General features: G+C 44.8%; 1 protein-coding gene across 1 annotated transcript; it reads left to right on the top strand.

Moving 5' to 3' along the window:
- Nucleotides 1-1,617: 1,617 nt before the first annotated feature.
- Nucleotides 1,618-18,267, top strand: LAMP5 (lysosomal associated membrane protein family member 5). The gene is made up of 6 exons (XM_030558018.1): nt 1,618-2,150; nt 2,518-2,690; nt 3,448-3,579; nt 3,879-3,984; nt 6,978-7,166; nt 17,310-18,267. The coding sequence occupies exons 1-6, from the start codon at nt 2,093-2,095 to the stop codon at nt 17,486-17,488; spliced, it is 837 nt and encodes a 278-aa protein (XP_030413878.1). The 5' UTR covers nt 1,618-2,092; the 3' UTR covers nt 17,489-18,267.
- Nucleotides 18,268-20,599: the final 2,332 nt, after the last annotated feature.

Raw genomic sequence — 20,599 nt, 5'->3', positions numbered from 1 at the left:
TTTTCAACAATGCTTCCACCCTGTTCAGTTACAGCCGAGGTGCTGTGTCTCTGAGTTGATGCTATTGATCACTTTTTTCTTCTGACCATGCTCTGCGTGCAATTTTCAAGCAAGCCATTTTATTTGGAAGCAAGCAAAGGCTCTAGTCGTTCATGAGGACTATGGCCCAGATCCACAAAGATATTTAGGCTCCTAACTTCCATTGACACCAAGGGGCCTTAGGAATCTAATATCTTTGTGGATCTTGGCCCATGGACCTGATCCAATGTTCACTGACTGTCACTGGAAGGTTTCCCGTTTACTTCAGTGGGTGCTGGATTTGGGTATATATATATATATATATATATATATATATATATATATATATATATATATATATATATATATATATATATATATATATTTGCAGTAACATTCAAGTGTAATTAGAATGTTTTCCTATGGGGAAAAGCAAACCATTTCTCATCCTCTCCGAGCTAAAACATGGTTGAAAGGATTTTTGCTCAAGCTTTGTAGAAAACTTCCCCTTTGGGCTAAGATCAAGCATATGACAGGTCAAGTTAAAAAGATGAATGGCTCAGAAATATACTGTAAGAACGTGTGAAACCAGGGGATTGGAACGAACACCATTTTGCAGTGTTCATTAAGGGTGACTGTGCTCTATCAGATGTATCCGGCTGCCTTTTAACCACACCTTCCTGGAATGCTGTCACCTTTTCCAAGATCGATTCTCTGGGCCAGATCCTCAGCTGCTGGAATTCAGCTTAGTTTCATTAACTTCAGTGAACCAGTGACACCGGTGGATACGGCTCAATTCATACGATGGAGAATCCAGTGACTCTCTCTCTCTCTGTTGATATAAGGCCAGTGGTAATGAATCCCAGCACAATCTACTGTTAGCCAGGATAGCAACGGGGGGCCGGAAAATGCAAATAATGCAGACCGAATGGTTCACTTCAGCCAATTTTGACTTTTCTATCAATGTATAGTCATAGCACTTATTGTTTTAAAAACTCATCTAAAATGCCCATGATCCCTTCTTTCCCTCCAATATGGGATCATTTGAATCTGTTTTAACTGGGACTTTTTTCTCTCTCTCACAGACAGACACTCCTGGAAGAGATCAGTTACATTTTTCCCCCCAAGAAAGTAGATGAAAGTCTTAAACCTCAGTGGGTGTCTTTGAGGACACAGAGCTTGTGGTCAATGATTAATAAGCACCTGGTGCCAACTTCGGATCGCCAACTGGAGTAACTCCGTTGAAGTACCCGGCCCTGTTCTTGTGCCCAGGCAGGATCGGGCTGACTGCTGGTTAAGATGCCTGCACAGAGGGATGATGGCTGTTTCAGCACAAAGAATGCCTCCTTTAGCCCCACCACAAACCAGATCCCAGCGCCCATCGTGTCCGCTGCAGCCATGTTAGAGGTGGCCGGGGGGCGGGTGTACTCTCCGCCCTTAGGCTATTTGAGGGGCAATCAGTGGCGGAGCCTATGCAAAAACCAACCAACCAAACAAACCCCCCCAAACACCACCAGAGACCTCGACTTGCTGTTAGCGCAATTACAGCGAGCGAGGGCTACAGGGGCACCACATGGGTAGCACCGCAGTGCTTCGACACCCCGTTTTATAGAGCAAGGGCCCGGCTCCAAGACTGCCATTCGCAGTTTCTTGTCTAGGGCAGAAGCAGGATCCTTCACAGGCTCCCCGGAGCCCCAGGAAAAGTAGTGGCAGAGCCCCGAGGAGGCGTCCCGGTCCCCCCCACCCCCATGCTCCTACGCGTGCCATTAAGTCTCCCCAGCAGGCGAAGCGTTTGGATCCATTTGCAGAGCTGCGGGCACGAGCCAGTCCAGGGGCCAGCTCAGAACTAGCCTCTGCTTTTGTGCTGCAGCGGGGAATACCTTGGACAGCTCCGCCACCCGGCAATCCTCCACCCCCCTCCTTCCCCTTCCTCCTCCCCCCCCCCCCCCCCAGCTCCCTACCACGCTGCCAGTCTGGTGCATTTCGCAGCCTGACAGTGCAGCGCTAGAGCCGGGAGCTCGCTCTTCCGCCAGCGCAGCCCGGCCCCCGACAGGACTCCCCGGCGGAGAGAAGCATGGATGTGAGGCTCGGAGCAGCTCTGCTGCGCGTCCCGAGCCTGCTGTGCCTTGTCCGTGAGTAGAGCTCACCCGGGCGGGCAGGCTGGGGCTGGGGCTGGGGTTGGGGCTGCGGCTCCGGCTCCACTGGCGGTGGGACCTGCCCGGCTTGCGAGCGAGTGGGGAGCTCCAAGCGTCCTCGGGCGGCTGCCTGGGAGCCCCGCGTGGGGACGCGTTACAGGCGGGTGCCTGGCCCAGAGAAGGGCTTGCAATAAAGCCCGATTCATTTCATGCAAAGGGCTTAAGTGGGGGGTGGGGTACCTGGCTGCAGAAGAGTAGGGCAAAAGGGGTCACTTTTTTGCCCAGGGCGCTGCAAGCTCCGCAGCGGAGCACCGAGCCGCCAGCAAGACACGAGTGTCTCCACTGATCTGTTTTGTTCCCGCAGATGCCATGGCTCGAATCGGGGCCGAGCAAGAAGTGGAGAACCTCTCCGGGCTCTCCACCAGCCCCGAAAAGGATATTTTTGTGGTGCGGGACAACGGCACCACGTGTCTGATGGCCGAATTTGCAGCCAAACTGATGGTCCCTTACGATGTGTCGGCCAGCAATTATGTCGACGTAAGAGGGATTTAGGTTTCTTTGGTGGGGTCCCGCTTTCGACTCGCGGGGCTGATCTTTTAGAAAGGGACGTGGTATGGTCGCTTAGCTTCGGGCCAGAAAGCCAATACCATAATGTACCATGTTCAAAATGAAGATCTCAGCCCGTCCCGCTAATTACTCCACTGCCTGTCCGCAAGGTAATGCAAAACCCGTGTATCTGGCGAGCCAACCGTATTTTAGCGCCAATAAGGGAGAAAGATCTCGATGCTGATTGAAAACCCCTCTCTGTGTCCATGAGCTTTGCCCGCACAAATGGTTAAGAATAGCAAATGCAGCCGCGTTTGACATTTTTGGACCGCGAAAGTTGTCAGTGCCGGGAAATAGCGTCAGGAAAGAACCCGCTTCCCTATAGGCAAAAGTAGCCGCATTACTGTATGTTCCTCTTCTTGCGCCTGCCCTTAAGGGCATATTTTTTGCTTGGGTTTGGGGGGAAGGGCCACCTTTTTTTCTGATAACATCTGCAGCTGACGAAGTGAGGTTTTGTACCCAAGCTTATGCCCAAATAAATCTGTTAGTCTTTCAGGTGCCGCCTGGTTGTTTGTGTGGATACCGACTAACACGGCTACCCCAGATACTTTTTTCTGATGTTAGTTTATACCGGAGCCCATGTAAACGATCCCCTTCTGTTGTCCCGAATCATTAACCGTTGGGAGTGGCGTAGGGCACCCGGCCTTTCTTGTCGGTTGTTGAACGTGTGCTGTGTTTGCACATTCAGCTGATAACAGAAGAAGCTGAGATTCCGCTTGCCCGAGGAGCAGAAGTGAGGGGGAAATGTGACACTACCGAATCGGAGCTCCAAATCTCTTGGCTAGACAAAGTTTACACCCTCAAGCTGTATTTTGTAAAGGTAAGTGACCGGGTGATTGCTGTGTGCCTCAGCGTCCTGCTTTTTGTTTTCCCTTTACACCAAAAACCGCAGACATGCGATGCCAGCGAAAGCAGCCCGGAGTCTTAAATTCGGCTTCATTTGAACAAGTCCCAGGGAAACCCACTGGCAGGGAAATCCCGCGCTCGGTGCGTGCTCAGTGAGATGCGATCCTTGTAAAAACCGACCCGCACGCCTGATCAAAACGCCGCGAGCTGTACATTTGAATGGCAGGAGAGTTCATTTACTGAAACGGCCTTGTTAAAATGGTGTCTTGGCAGGAAAGCCACAACACAACCAAGAGGCAAGAGGCGGTCTGGAAAATGAACAAGATCCAGTTTGTCTATGATTCTTCGGAGCGCACCTACTTCAGAGATGCCGTCAATCGTAAGTGCTGCCTGGAAAAGACCCTTCCCCCGCAGGCCAAGGGGCTGCTGTCCCCGGGGTCGTAGCTGTAGATGAAAATTAAAAAAAAAAGGAAACTGAACGAGTCCCTGAGATGTTCGGGGCACCGGGAGGAAAGCGAAAGGGGGCAGGGCTGTCTGATGAAATCCAGAGGGGTGTTTATTAAAATCCAGTTTAATTACAGATAAAATATCGGTCTACAGCTAAATAGTCCGTTCTTCCCAGCGGATGGGCCATGTCCATGAAATGCAACGATCCACCCACGCCTGGAGCATGGATAGACAAAGAAGGAGCATGGGGACAAACTCATTTCCCCCCTAACTGCTACACTGATCCCCTCCCGTTTTAATTTGATATATAGAACAATTTGCTGGCAGTCACCAGATAGTCTCCTTGCCGTGGCGAGAAAACCGTATTTCCCCCAATCTGCTTGCTAGGCCAGGCAAAGCTTAAACACAACGCTTCTGTCTTTGGGGGGTGAATTGAGGGCGTTTTCTAACCAAGGTTGGAAAACTCCCCCAGTCTTCATCCCCTCTCTGCATCCGCTATTGCGGACTGCGGCAGGTCTATACGGCATTCAGGAGAGTAGGAAAATGCCTGTATTTTCAGTCCCTAGAGCCCACCTCTCAGATTTTGCTAGAGCCTCAGTTTCTTCCTCCACCACTGATCATTGCGGCTGGCAGTTGCTGTACCAGATCCTGTTCCCAGGCAGATCAGTGGGTGTTTTGCAATTGACTGCAGTAGGAACAGGATTCAGGTCCTATGTTCGGTTAATTTGAAGGAAACCATCTTTGGACTGAATCACTTAAATGGTAATAAGGGATGAACGTTTACCTCTTGTTTTCTTTTCTGATGTTGGGGCAGAGGGAATTGCACTGGTACTGCTGGTTTAACACACACACACACGCTTTTCTTCCCATCTTTAGTTTCATTTCTCAGTCTTTCTTCCTTCACCCATCTTAGTTTGTTTCTTTTAATATTTTCCCTCCTCCTCCGGTACATGAACGATAGGCATCTCAGTGAGATGGTATTGAGGGGAATTTGAAGCAGTGGAATGGGTTACCTAGGGAGGTGGTGGAATCTCCTTCCTTTGAGGTTTTTAAGGTCAGGCTTGACAAAGCCCTGGCTGGGATGAATTAGCCGAGGATTGGTCCTGCTTTGATACAGGATCAGGCTTTTAGATGACCTCCTGAGATCCCTTCCAACCCTGATATTCTGTGATTCACCATTTTCTTAATAAATTGAAAGGCAGAGCTATCCTTTTCTGTCCTAATAATTGCCGCTGCCTCTGAATATTTCAGACACTATTTGGCTTCAATTAGGTATCACGTTTATCATTCTTAACCACCAGCAGTTCATTTCTCTTCCAAGCACAAAACCCTGGGGAAATACATTCTATACGTTCAGTTACTTTTGAAAATAATTCTGTAATATGGGGACATCCACAATTCCATGCACATCGCTCAGAGATGTCTTAAAAAACCAACTTGCAACACATTTCTCCTGTGCGTGCATATGGAATTTGTGTGTTTATAAACATGCATGTAAGCGGTACAAAATACACCATTTTTGTTTTGCAGATAGTCACATAAAACTTCTTGCCCTGTAAGGCTCTAATCTGGCAGAGACTGGCGGCTCAGTTACTCTCATACAGGATTGGCGCCTTATTTTTTTTACAATGGTAGCAAGCCCGTTAATTCCTGGTTTTGATGAAATGGCCAGTATATTAAATGTGGAATAACATCACGCTTCCCATTTTGTCAATGGGAATGCTGGCCTCACTTTGGGGAAAAAAGGCACATTTACCCATTTCTACAAAGAACATCGAATTTTAGGTTTGAAAACTGGTGCATTTTAACTGAAAAATAAAGTTCACGCCAAAAGGGTTTGCATACCTTAATGCACCTCTCATAAATGAATCTGTAACACAATTATCAGAGGGTAGCCGTGTTAGTCTGGATCTGTAAAAGCAGCAAAGAATCCTGTGGCACCTTATAGACTAACAGACGTTTTGGAGCATGAGCTTTCGTGGGTGAATACCATGCATGCATCTGAGGAAGTGGGTATTCACCCACGAAAGCTCATGCTCCAAAACGTCTGTTAGTCTATAAGGTGCCACAGGATTCTTTGCTTCTGTAACACAATGTACAACCTTGAATTCTGATAGTGACTATTTTACATGCCTCTAACTCACAGCCCCACACACATTAACCGTCACACACTGAGCAAATATGAAGCCCTATTTCTCTATTATGTGAAACCTAATGATGAACACAAGGGCTGCAGATGATCAGAAAGGCAGAAGTTATTTATCATTCCATACAGCTGATCATGCACAATCTTTGTATACAGAAATATGTTTGACATAATGAGAAAATTCTGCCTTATTTCCACTTGGCCAATGATCTTTTTTATTTCCAGGAAACGCAGTAAGAGCTAGGTTGAGTACTGAACTGAGTGTCTTGAGCTGTTTTTTTTTTCCTGGCACCCAATACAGAGGCAACGTGTAACCGCAGTCCTTGCTGTTGCCTGTGTGCTGGGAATATGGGGTCTGAGCCATAGAAAACCTCTCATTTGCCTGAATGGGCTTTGGATCAAGCCCGCTATGTGGCCAGCACTGCTAGCATCACTGCACTGAGAAAGGCGGAGCAATGTCTCCCCTTTACGCTGGGAATAGAGGGAAGTATATGTTCCTAACGCTTGGTGCAGTGACCCTATTCTGCTCACCAGAGAGTTCCCACGATGCTGCCTGGAGCTCCCCGTGGGGGGAGTGGCTCTGCGGCAGTTCCTAGTAGCGTTCTGTGTTGTTTAGAAGGCACAATCCAGCCCCAAGAGTAGCCATCGATTTATGAAAGCACATGCCCAACTCCCTGCAATCCAGGCACATCTCCACAGGGTTAGTGTTTTTAGCAACGCTGGCAACTGCCAGATTTTGGGATCTAACTGGTTCACTGCTGTTTATGTGGGCTCAACAGCTGGGAAGCACACAGCCAACTCGCACCACCTTTCTGCCTTACTCACCCCCGCTGGGAAATCCTACGAATGCCAAGCTCAGCAGACCATCTCCCTCATCACCAGCGATCACCAGAGAACCGTAACTCTCTTGCTGTCAGAAGTCCGCATTCAGCCCTTTGACATCAGTGCTGACTTTGTCTTCAGCGAAGGTAGGAATGTGTGGCAAAATCATTTTGAGTCTAATCTCTAGCCTAGCCCTGCATCTCTTGCACACCCCAAACTCCCAGAGACTTCAATAGGAGTTTTGAATGTGCAGTCTATACAGGATCAGGCCTTTATTGGGACATTCAGCATGATCCTGTTAGTGCCTGTAAACAGCCTTGGAACTTTTCACAGGAAAAAAGACATTCCAGACTTGATGTGCTGTATGAAAACACACATGGGGGCAGGAGGGGGAGGATAGCTCAGTGGTTTGAGCATTGGCCTGCTAAACCCAGGGCTGTGATTTCAATCATTGAAGGGGCCATTTGGGGATTGGTCCTGCTTTTTGTAGGGAGTTGGACTAGATGATCTCTTAAGGTCCCTTCCAATCCTAATAATCTATGATTCTATGATCCTTGCTTCCAAACTCCTCCTGGGAATTAGGTGCTGAAGTAGTTGGGGGCTATTGATGAATTGGTCTGTGGTCCAGAGAAATGCATTTGTTGCATGGAGTATTGTGAATACAGCAGGGATCTGGAAGAGGAAAAGGCACCGGACTGGGTCTCTGGGGATGTGGGGTCAATCCTCAGTTCTTCTCCAGGTTTCCTGTGTGACCTCAGGCAAGTCCCTCATTTTCCCTGTGTCTCAATCCCCCTTCTGTAAAATCACCCTAATAACACTTCCCAAGCGCATAGGGGTCTGGTGAGGATAAAATTCATTAATGTTTCTGAGGTTCACAGAATCTACACTAAAGCCACTAAAGAAAGAGAAAGAAAGAAATCCTTATTCAATGCAGTGTTCGGAGGGTGTGGAGCAAATGAAACATGGACCCTCCCACTGAACAATGAAGATAAAAAGAAATATTGAACAGTTGTCTTTGCCACTGAGTACCGTCCATCTTGTGCACTGAACAAGGCAGGGAACCTGCAGGAAAAGTAGTTGGAGGTCATGTAATTAGTCAGTGTCCTGTAATTCACAGGTAGAAAATTACAGATGGGTGGGTAACTTCGTCATTTCCTCACTTTTCAGTACTTAATTCTTTTAATGTAGTATTTTTAAAAATATAGAATAGACCGAAGCTGCTTTGTGTTTTGTACATTGTTTTTTTATTTGGTCCACTTTATGATCAATATTTTAACAGAAAATATTGTCAGGACTGTATTGTTCTCTGCTTTTTTTTTTGTTCAGAATCTGCTGTTAGCACATTGTACTGTGGCTTTTATTTATTAATTTATTTATTGCTGCACATATGTTTGTACCTGAAATGCTTAGTTCAACATTCAGTATATTAATAGTTACAGGGAAAATCCTGGCCCCATTGAAGTAAATGGGAGTTTTGCCATTGATGTCAATGCAGCCAGGATTTCATCCAAGATATTTCTATGGGGCTTGAGCCTGTTGTTTTATAACTCAGGCAAAACTCCCAGAGAGCCAAATTCTGCTCTGTTCTCTGGTGTGCCTCTGGAGTTATGCCACTGACTGAATTACAGCTACTCCAGTTTTATACCACGTTAAATAAAGGTTTAGTTGGACCTATGGTAATTTCGCCTGAGTTAGTATTTTAGAATCAGTCCCCTGCAAATTCCAGCTTTACTGGATTAATTAACTCTATCATAATTCCTAAGCAAGGTGAAATAAATAATACATAGAGTAGCCAGATCCATTACTCATTAACTGGTGATTAGAAAAGGGTGGCGTTACTTGTCAAACGTAACATTTAAAATCTTGAATTGTGTAATTCTACCTGTGGGCAATAGCTCACAGTGTAGTAACACAAACACTTACTGCAAAGCACAGTGCTTATTACTACAAGTCCTATTCCCCCACATTCCATAGTGAACATACACTGTTACAGGCCCTGACTCAGCCGGAGCTAGAGATGGCTGCATTACTCATAGTGAAGACGGGAGTGAATTATTTGTCTTCTCTATAGGTGCAAATAAATCCTCCATACCATGCCATACCACCATGTATTCTGTACAGACCACATACTTTACAGGAAAAAATATTAGAGACATTTCAAAGACTTTTTGACACTTTTCAGATGCTATTTTTTTGTATCCCTCCACCTGCAAATCGAGGCTTCCTAGTGGGATGGGTACAAGTGAACAGGCCTCGGGGGTGGGTGAAAATTTATAACTAAAATATGCACATTCTTATTAAAATTACCCAGTCTAGCTTTTCTGTCTGTACATAATATCCAAGTTGTAAAGTCTGCTATCTCGTCCCATAGTAGGCCAGCAACCAGCACTTCCACCTTTCACAAAAGGCCTTTCCTGATTTTCTAAGGGCACAACGCGGCTCTTTGAACCATAATGAGCATGTAAATGCGTCACTTGTCCAGGACTCGACACTACCCAGGCTAGGTCTAGGGACACTGTAATTGCATGTGGGAATTCTGTCTTTTGAGGAAAAGAGGTAATATTTATTTGGCAAGCTTGTGAGGTTTTTTTTTTTTGAATGGTGGCTGTTTGAATTAGTCCCAAGGGAAAGTAAATAGCAGGCAGAGTACAGATGAGGTGGTCAGAGATGCCAGACAGATGTAAGTTATCACATAGCTCCACCATTTAACAAATAGTTCTGCCATTTATCATGTGCATATCATTATTACATACGTGGGACGTCTGTGTATAGGGCATGTATGTAACTATAAATTGTGCATTATTATTATTTGTTCAGCTTGGGATCTCCTGCTAGTCTTAAATTACAGTAATTAATCTGCTCCTTTGCAACTCATTAATTTCACATTTGGTAAAATTTCTATTAATTATGAACAAGCCACATAATACTTTAAAATATATTAGAACTGAGAAAGAGCTCTGCTAAATCTGAAGGGACTTTTATCTGCAGGAGGACCGGCGCCCTTCTAAAACAGAGATGTCAGTATGAATTAAATAGCGAGCACTCTTGTCCTTACCATTGACAAACTGGCTTATGAACCCTCCCACAGAATTTGGTAGAGAATTGTAGCATTTGTTACTGGTTAACCAACCCAACAGAATGTCTATTACACGTTCAGCACATATTTGTCTTTAAGCCCTTTCCCTCAACCCTTATAAATACATTCATTGCTTTATTTCTTTTTCTATTCCCAACACTAGTGCTGGTTGAACGCTTTTTGTTTGAAACTTTGTTTTGTGACAAAAACGGCCTGTTTTGAAAACAGATTTTTCTTTTAAAATTTCAGTTAAAAATAAAGGAAGGGGGGAGGAAACCCAAAATTAACCCTCCCCCAACAAACCAAAAAAGTTCAGTTTTTGTTTTCTTACTGAAATAAAAATTGCCCACTTTTTTGGGATGACTATACGGATCATTTTCAACCAGTTCTGTTCAGCCTATATTTGCCACATGGCCCTCTACTTTCCTATCCCTAGTATAACCGTACTGTTTTAACAATACTGGTCTAGTTAAAGCAGAACAATCTCCTCATATGAACACAGTTATACTGGTATAAAGATACTTATACTGTACAGCTAAGTCCCATAAAGGAAGGGGAAACCAAAAAACAGTAATCCTATAAAGAAGACATGTCCCCACACTGCACTAAGGAGATGGGAACTGGGGTGGAATTGGGATCTGGAGGCTGTGAGTTAGAAGCACCACAGAGGTACCTACCTAAGGGCCAGATTTTTCAAAGGTGCTCAGTTCTTTTCAAAATCTAGCCACATATGAGCATTGAACATTTCTGCAGATGTGGCCCATCATGGCAAATGCAAAGTCAATGGGAATCTTTCCAACAACTTTGAATATGGCCCTATATGTTGCTGGTTCAGGGCAATGGGTAGGGGAACTGTTTTCTAATTTTTATCTCATTGATGTCTGTTCTAATACAGAAGGCTGAACGAGTAAATGTGCATGTTAGCCATTATCCTGACACAATATAGGTACTCACGGGGAAAAAAAATCCTACTATCAACTTATACAGGGCATAGCTGTAGGGCAGCTTGATTCTGATCTCTCTTACATTGCGTGTGTCAGGAATTACTCAGCAGAGTTATACCAGAGTAAACAGCATAAATGAGAAGAAAATCAGCCCATGTGTTTTTATCCTTCTCTTGAGTATAAGCTAAGCACTCCCCACAGAAGCCAAGGCATGATTCAATAAATACTTTGTTCTTCCTCTGACAATATGACGCTCCTAAGGAATAAATCACCCTGCATAAATAACTCATATCAACTTGTGCAAAGTATATATTTTAGGGTACAGATATATAAATGACATCTGAGTAGCCTGCCTCTCAAAGTATAAACATCAGTGCTCACCATTGAGTTGAGGGGGGAGTTGTATTCCAGACAGTCTTTGTTTGCTGAGCAACTGGCTTACAAAAAAAATTGACAAGAAGGACAAGTTGTTGTTTCTTGCTTACAAAAGGGCTCCATCCTGCAAGGTGGTGGGCATTGTGGCCTGATCCAGAAATGCATTCGAGCATATGCTTAACTTTAAGTGTGACAAATCCCACTGATTTCAATGGGAATACTCACATGCTTAAAAGTTACACATGTGCTTTTGTGCTTTATTGAACTGGCCAAAAGAATTTCCCTGCTACTGTGGGAAAGGAGATTTGTGGTGTGTGGCGGGGTATTCTCCCCTCAATGAGCACGTGAATTGTCACTCATGGGAATTATGTGACTCATGATGCACTGTAATGCTACAGTCACAGGGAGATACCATAGTGCATCATAAGCTGTGTAGCCAGCCAGAGAATAGGGCCCATAGGTGGGAATATGGGCACGAGGGACCCAGAACTGCAGGTCCCCATGAGACACCCCAGTGGCTTAGGCAAACTCAGAAGTTAATCTTGATAGGAATTGAAACGTTCCATTTTGATTTTCCTGCAGAAAACATTGATTTCAACGAAATCCTCTTTTCTGATCGGAGAATGTTCCAGCTGAAATTTTTTGACTGGCCCACTGTTAAAATTGTGGTCCAACGCTGAGGGCAGGGGCTGGGGAGCTAGGAGGGTTGGGTTCTATTGCTGGGTCCTCCACTGCTCCGCTGACTTTGAGCAAGTCCCTTTACCTCTGCATCATGCCTTGTTTCATCTACCTGGAAGAGGAGAGTCCTAGCACTTACCTACCACAGAGAGGCGGTGTGAGTCTCAGTGCTCGTAAAGTGCTTTGCTTTCCTTGGACGAATGGTGCTATATAAATGGAAAGCATGATTATTTATTCTGTGAGCAATCAGAGTCCATAGCATTTTAACTCCCCCGGCAAACACGTGCTTGCTTAAAACTCACCTGTCTTCCACTATATGCGGTCACATGGCCACATCCTGACTCTGGAATAGGCTCCCAAGGGAGGCTGTTGAATCCCTGTCATTGGAGGTTTTTAAGAACAGGTTAGACCTTGGATGGTAACCTTTGGCAGATGGCCCATCAGGGTAATCCGCTGGTGGGGCATGAGACATTTCATTTATGCTGACCATCCACAGGAACAGTCCCCTGCAGCTCCCAGTGGCCATGGTTCGCCATTCCCGGCCAACGGGAACTGCAGCAAGTGGCGGCCAGCACAGCTCTGCAGCCTGCTGCTTCCTACAGCTCCCATTGGCCAGGAATGAAGAATTGTGGCCACTGGGAGCTGCGGGGGGCCATGCCTGCGGACGGTCAATGTAAACAAATTGTCTCATGGCCTGCCAGTGGATTACCCTGATAGGCTGCATGCCGAATGTTGCCGACCCTTGGGTTAGACAAACACCTGTCAAGTATGGTCTAGGTTTACTTTGTCCTGCCTCAGAAAAAGAGGTTCAACTAGATGACCTTCCAACTCTCCATTTCTATCTTTCTGTGACTCTCTCTGAGTCCACTGATAACCAAGACCTCGGTGTCCCACTCTGAAATGGTGAATAAAAGGGTCAGTCAAGGAAAGGAACATGTTCATCAAGCTGAAAATCTCACCTGTGCAGGATAGGTGCCTTGCTAATGACTCTACAAACCCACCCTTGTGGAACTCCCTCCCCACTCCACTTCACTCCATTCTCTCTCTGTTGACCCAGTGGTTGGTAGTCACAGAAGGGCAAGATCCCTCTTGGGCCACACAAAGGATTTGGGAAGTAATTTGCATTAGTTTCTTTTTCTTCAGCCCGTTTTCACTTACACACCAAAGAACTCCAGAGAGCAGTCTTTGACCTTTTCCACCTATCCTCACTCTTGGGTCCGGAGGCCATCTTGAGCACTTGCTTCCCGTGTGCATCCAGTCTGTGTGGACTTATGGAATGTCCACACCCCCTAACACCTGTCATATAGCTCCCTGGAGCTTAGTTCTCACTCTGTGATCTATAGACTTACCCATGCACAAAACACAACCAGGGAAGATGACTCCCCAATCATTTTTGACTGAACTAACCAGACACTCTTCCACCACTGTCTCTTCTTAGAGGTTGAAGGTGATGCCTCCCCAGGACAGTCTACAGGAAATTCCACAACCGACTATCTGAGACTAAAGTGGGCTAATTACAATATGATTTACAATAAGAATAGAGAATTTACAATAAGAATAGAGAAGCTCAGATTAAAGCAAAAGCAAATATAGCAAATATAGTGTGATGCTTTGCAAAGCTCTCCGGGCGTGATCCAATGCCCACTGAAGTCAATGAGATCTTTCTAGTGACTTCCTTGGGTTTTGGCCTGGGGCTCTAAATAGATTTGCTTTGGGTTGAGTTAGAGTGAATTAAAATGACTTAATAAATAATAACAATATTATTTGCTCTTATAAAGCACTTTTCATCCATAGATCCCTTAGGAATTTACAAAGCAACTTCATTGGCCAGGCAGCTTCCTCAGTCAATAGTCTGTGATGATTACGAACATTACAGACTTTGAACTAGTTGATTGGCTGGGTTTAAAGAGACAAGAATCATATGGTTCTTAGCATTCTGTTATCATTGTCTGCTTCTTATCAAGTGTGAAAAAAACTGTTAGATTACTGCCTTTGGGCTAAATTATGGACTTGTTAAACAATAAGATTTTTTTTTAAGCGATCAGTTTCTTTTCACCCATTACACTTACGCAAACATTGCAAGAAATACATATTTCCTGTTACAATGTTCTTGTGACTTCTTTCTGCTTAAAATAATAGTTGACGACTGAAATGTGCAACTCGGCTGGTAAACAGTTCTCATTGCAGAGAACATGCTTGGCTTAGTTTGGAAAAAATGAATTAAAAATAAGGGAGTTAAGATGTTTGACATGGTGGCATTGAGCAAGTGAAGCGGAAAATTTGGTTACGTTGTAAGATGTGCTGTTAAAGATCAGTGTGGTGTATATGTCCGGCAACCAGTGATCTGCTCAGTACCGAGACAAGGGCATTAAGATTTTGGCGGTGAAGTGTGGAGGTCCGGTGAGCTGAACAGGTCTGATGCAGGGAACTTACGAGCTTTGCTGTTGAAGCCAGCAGACGTTGTAAACTAACTGTTCGCGATGCACACAGTAGCTGATTCCTGCAGGATTTAGGCACCTAAAATCTTTGAGGATTTGGGCCTAAATTCTTTAAATGTGAGACAAGGGCACAGAGTGGTTGCAGCTCCTCTGCGCTGCTCGCATAGGTCATTAGGGCCACTGGAGCTATGTAATTCTGGCTTCCGTGTCCCTTATTTGGCTCCTCTCCACACTCAACGCTGGTCTCCACGCTAGCCTTTGCAGGTTCAACACCACGGAATGCCTGTGTGCTCATATGCCTGTAGGTTGGAAACACCATTCCGATGGGATTCTGACTGTCATTAGATGGAAGGAATGTTTTTAACCAAACACTGGCATCAATTTTTGAATCCTGACTAGTAACCAGTAGCCACTTCCTCCCTCTTTTTATAACTGCACTGCAGCAATTGTGGCCGTGTCTATAACAGAGAACTGGTGATTAATCACTGTTCTGGCAAAAACAGTGCAGGGATTGAAGTGAAAAGGAGATGGCTACAATACTTTTCACATCAATGTTTTTTTCTTGCCGCCTTTGTTTTTGTTTTAAAAAAGCTTAATAATAGAATTATTTCCTCAGCTAGATTAGCCCCTTTCTCCATGGCCAGCTGCTTTTTGTAGCCGGAGTTTTGAATAGTTGCTTTATGAGCCTCAGTAGCTCAAAGAAGTGGTAATAGAACCAGGAATTGTGTCAGTAATAAGTGGCAGATTCTCAGCTGGTTCAAATTGTCAGAATTGAGCAATGTTCTTGCAGTAACTGCCTGGCTTTGTGCATGGGTGGGTGATTATGCCCTCTTCTGGCTGGTATATATAGAGGATAAGGGATTCACATCACTCAGAGGAGTTCTCCTTTAGTTTTAGTGGTAGAGGACTGTGTTCCGGAGTCAAGTCACCGGGGTGCCAGGCCTGACTATCTTTAATAATCGTGGGGAACTAGTATTTAGGTTGTCTAACACTTTTCATCAAGATTCACACAACCTTTATCTGAGAAGCTCCTACACCTCCATTGTTTGCAGCAGGCATTTGAAGTTTGGCAGGGAGAAAGCCCTGGGGCCAGAGAAGTGCCTTTGCTTTCCCCCCTGAAAATCTGAGAGAGAGATTTTTGAAAATTGCAATTTTTTTCTTCTGTCATTTGCACTGTCAGCAAAATTTTAGCAGCACCCTTTCAGCCTCCTGAGTGCTATTCAGCTTGTTCAGTGAATAAGGCTGCGGAAAAAATATGATGTGATCGTATAACTAAAGACTGCATCATAATGCATACGCACAAGGGCATCACGTTAAGATTGTACAGACCAACTAGATTCTGGCATTTCCTAACTTTTGAGTGCTTGACTACGCTATCTAAATAACATTTTTTGTATGTAATGGTTATATATTGCAGTTGTACCTAGAGGTCCCCATTGAACTAAGCATTGAACAAATGAAGAGCTTGCAAACTGTGCATATGCAATTTATCTGGAAATTGTGGCTGTTGCCTGTAGGGCATGGATTCACTTGCATTAGTGGACATCTTCATCCTGATCCTGCAGAGTTCTTATCCAGGGTGTCTTTACTCCCACATTCCATCTCACTGAACTCAATGGGACCACTCTGGTTCAGATCTTCAGATCTTCTGCATCTGGTATACATCAACATAGTAGCTCTGTTGGAGCTGGATCAAAGACTGAACTACCTGCTTTCACCTTCAGGATAGTCCCTGCAGGACAAGATGTAGGCACATTGATATGTCATTGCAGCTGCTCACGCTTTCCCTAATATGTAGATCAGAGTTTCTCAAACAGGCGTCGTCTCTTGTGTAGGGAAAGCCTCTGGCGGGGTGGGCCGGTTTGTTTACTTGCTGCGTCCGCAGGTCCGGCAGATTGCAGCTCCCACTGGCCGCAGATTGCTGCTCCGGGCCAATGGGAGCTGCTGAAAGTGGCGCAGGCCAAGGGACATGCTGGCTACTGCTTCCAGCAACTCCCATTTGCCCGGAACAGCAATCCGTGGCCAGTGGGAGCCGCGATTGGCCAGACCTGTGGACGAGGCAGGTAAACAAACCGGCCCGGCATGCCAGGGGCTTTCTCTAGACAAGTGGCGACCCCTGTTTGAGAAACCCTGATGTAGATAAAGGACTTCAAAATCCAGGGCTGTTAATCTGGAAATCAAAGCGTGCCCCACCGTTCAGCTGTAACTACAGTGCTAATACCCCTGCACTGGGCCAGATTATAGAAGGGGAGGGATGAATAGGCCATAACTCAGCTTCACTATCAGATCCTGAAGTGAACTCACAGGGCTGGCGGTTAGGGAGAACCAACCAACCTTTTTTTTAATTTGCAAACCAAACAAAGGTGATTTGGAGTCAAGAGACAACAAGCCCCCAGGAGGCCATTTTTGCAGTCACTTTTCAGCAAAGGAAGGCACTTAAAGAATAAAAAAGACAATTAAGACAGACCAAGGTGCTATGGTAATAATAATAATAATAAATAGACCTGACTTGTTGAAAGTTAAGCATGTGTTTAAGTGCTGTCCTGAACCAGGGCCTGCAGTGGTCAATGCTACTATAGTTTTCTTTAGAACAGTTAAGCTGCCAACACCTACTGATTTTCCTTGGTTTCATTGCTACTGAACATGATTTTATTCTGTACATATGACTTCACTGTAGGCATTATTCAGTTAGCTTTATTTCACTGGTGAAGTTCATGTTACACTACAGAACAAGTTAATATTTACAAAATTTCATCATCTCTTTCTCTCTAATTGCAGAACACAAGTGTCCAGTGGACGAGAGGGAACAGTTAGAAGAAACCCTGCCTCTAATTTTGGGTCTGATATTGGGGTTGATGATCGTGATAACCATCTGCATTTACCATATCCACCACAAACTGACAGCCAACCAGGTACAACTTCCTCGAGACAGATCTCAGTACAAACACATGGGATAGATGGCAGGATGCATCCAAACTGAGTACGTATCAGGTAGACAAAGCAAAAACACTTTTTTTTCTGTAGGTGAGGACACACACATGATATATCTACAGTATAATGGCCAAATGGAGATGAAAACACTCTTCACAGTCAAAGCTTCATGCTGAGGGCAAAATTCTCTTCTCATATTCAAACCCCAACATTTTACTCTCCCCACATATGCAGCACTCCTTTTCCATACATGTGTGAAGAGCTGGGTATTGGAGTGAAGATTTACCACTCCGAGTTTTCCTCTAAGCATTAATTTAGTGTATTCATTATTAAGAGCCATGTCCTGCATTCCTAACACACTAGAGATTCCCGCGGAAGTCACAGAAAGGATTCTAGGAGTGGCCACAAAGTAGACATTTTATTCTGAAAAATCCAGGCCAGACCTTCAGCTGGTATAAATTGGTGTAGCTCCAGTGATGTCAAAGTCAGCTGATTTCAACCAGCTGAGGCACTGACCAAGCATTTAAGGTTGTTTTTGCTTCTGAGTTACACTTACAAAACTGTTGATGCACAAAATATAGAGCATCACGCTGCTGCAAGTCAATCAAGAAATGCTTCTGGCTGGGCATCCTGCACGTATTGTGATTGTCTTTGAAACGTGACATTGCTACCTGCACCTGACAATTTCACAACAAAACAAAAATGTTACCGTTACTATGCAGATCATTTCAGGTGTTACCCAATGTAACAGAAAATATGAACTCTTATCAGCTAATGTAAAACATTTTTAAAATGAATTAAAATATACACCTGTATAAAATTTGATTTGCCTTTTTATTGTGAAATGACCAAAGGTTGTCTATACGCACTGGTCGTTTATCAGACTGAATGTAGGTGTACATGACGAGCATGGAGAATGATACAAACCATCATTTGGTGGTTTTAGTGGATTTAGTTTGTGTTGGCAGTATCTTTGGTGCAATAATGGCTAGCTGTACTGTAGTTTGTATGTTACAATGCGACCTAAAAAATTCATCCATCCTCCCAGCCATTCTTGTTTGCACGTTTTATGAGACATGGGGTATTTCACTAATGTCCTGGTCCTCGTCTCATTGAAGTCACTGGAAAAACACCCATTTTTAGTGCAATTTCAGTATTTATTGAACCAAGATGTACTTTTCTCTTCTTATTTTACCTGATTTAAAGAGGAACATCTAGAGAACATCTCCCTCAACTGCCTGTACTATATGTTATGAGCCAAGCAAAATATTAATTCAAATCCTGAAACTACTGGAGAACTTATTTGCATTTTTTTTAACAATAAAATAATATATTTAGGGCCTAGTTCTCCTTCACACTGAGGTCAGGATGGGCAGAAATGGTGTCCCTAGCCTCTGTTTGCCAGAAGCTGAGAATGGGCGACAGGGGATGGATCACTTGCTGATTACCTGCTCTGGTCAGACCCTCTGGGGCACCTGGCATTGGCTGCTGTTGGAAGACAGGAAACTGGGCTAGCTGGACTTTTGGTCTGACGGAGTATGGCTGTTCTTATGCCTCTTTATGCCCCCCCTGGAATTATAAAGGGTCCTTACAGAGGTATAAATTACATTTATAAAATACACCCAGTTTAAGGAGACTCAAACCGTATATATAGGGCTAGATTCTGCCTCTCATACATTGACTAGCACCGTACTTCTTCAACAGCTTCACTGATATGAATGAGGCTAGGCATGAAGTAAGGTGCTGCTCAATGGAAGGGTGGCAGATTCTCACCCTTTCGTAAGTGATCCCAGTTAGCTATCCCGGGATTCATGCACATAGTGATTTTTCACTGCCTTGCATGTTGTGTATGCACTCATTGACACCACTGCAAAATCCGAATAATAGGAGCCTTTTCCGTCCACTTTGCAGCATTGCAAAGGACTTGTGTGAGGTGCAGGGCACTGGAGACCCAAACCATTGACAGAAACAGGCAAGTCTAAAACCAAAACCAACCCCACTTGCCCTCCCTGCAGGCAAAATCCTAAGAAGAGGGCCAGACCTTGCACTGTGCCCTAAAGTTCAAAAAAGCCAAGCTCTCTAGGATTAGCTGAGGAAGTGACTTACAGGCTTGAGGGTACTCCACTGAAAGCTCCCTGTCCCACAAGATGCACACAACTCAATCTACAGATTCTAGCTTGAATGCCCCAGCTAACCTAAACAGCTGTGGTGCACCAAAAGGCTTGTGGCAAGGCAATCTCATATGTAGCGTGGAACTAAAGGTTGTAAAGATGAAGCCGGCACCTTGCAACTATGAAGTCAGTGCTGATGTGGGATAATATGCACCTAATACTACATAACAGATGCGCAGCCACATTTGGACGTGACAGCTGGTGCAGAACAACCTTGTCCACATCCTAAGCTCAGTCAGGCACTGGGAAAGCAAAGAGTGCACACTGTCTAGTTCTGATGAAGAAGACATCAGCCAGTGTCTGACAGCACCACAGCCTAAATCAAGTCTCTATGTCTCTGAGCAACCTTACAGGTATGTTGAGCAGATGAGGGTGAAATTCAGCACTCCATGCCAGAGATCACTTGAAGCAGATAAGCAACTGCCCAAAAATGTGCTTTTGGGATCTCTTGGCAAGGAAAGCTAGACCCACTCAAGCTAGACCCACTCAAGAGTATCACCTCCCCTAAGGTTTCATTCCTCAGTAGTATGCTAAAGATGACCATAGTGAGCAGCTGAACTGCAACATAGGCCAGTCAGTGTCATTAATGTTAGTCAGACTCAGGTCTTATTTTCCCCCATGTCTGCAGGAAGAGAAGTTACAGCTCTTACTGTGCTTACAGCGTTGGTCTTTGGCTTTCAAACTTCAAGTGCAGGTGTTCTGTGTCTGTGCCACCATCATTAGAGACAGGATCTGACTTAGAGGATACATCAACAACCAGCTTCTATGATTCTAAGTCATCAGATTCATCATGGGACATTCTAGCAGCACAGCTACATATACCACTGACGGAGCGGAGAAAGACGAAGAGCTGAGACTGTTGCTGCCTATAAGTAGAATGGGAAAGACCCGTTTTCTAATCAGACTCCAGCCTGGCCTGAAAGCCCCAAAGCCCCTGCTAGCTTTAGGAGATGGAAGCACTGAAGG

Source organism: Gopherus evgoodei, chromosome 3 (genome assembly GCF_007399415.2).
Source record: "Gopherus evgoodei ecotype Sinaloan lineage chromosome 3, rGopEvg1_v1.p, whole genome shotgun sequence".
NCBI classification, from domain to species: Eukaryota; Metazoa; Chordata; order Testudines; family Testudinidae; genus Gopherus; species Gopherus evgoodei.
Note: the sequence above shows the minus strand (reverse complement) of the source record. Positions and strands in the feature narration are given on the sequence as shown.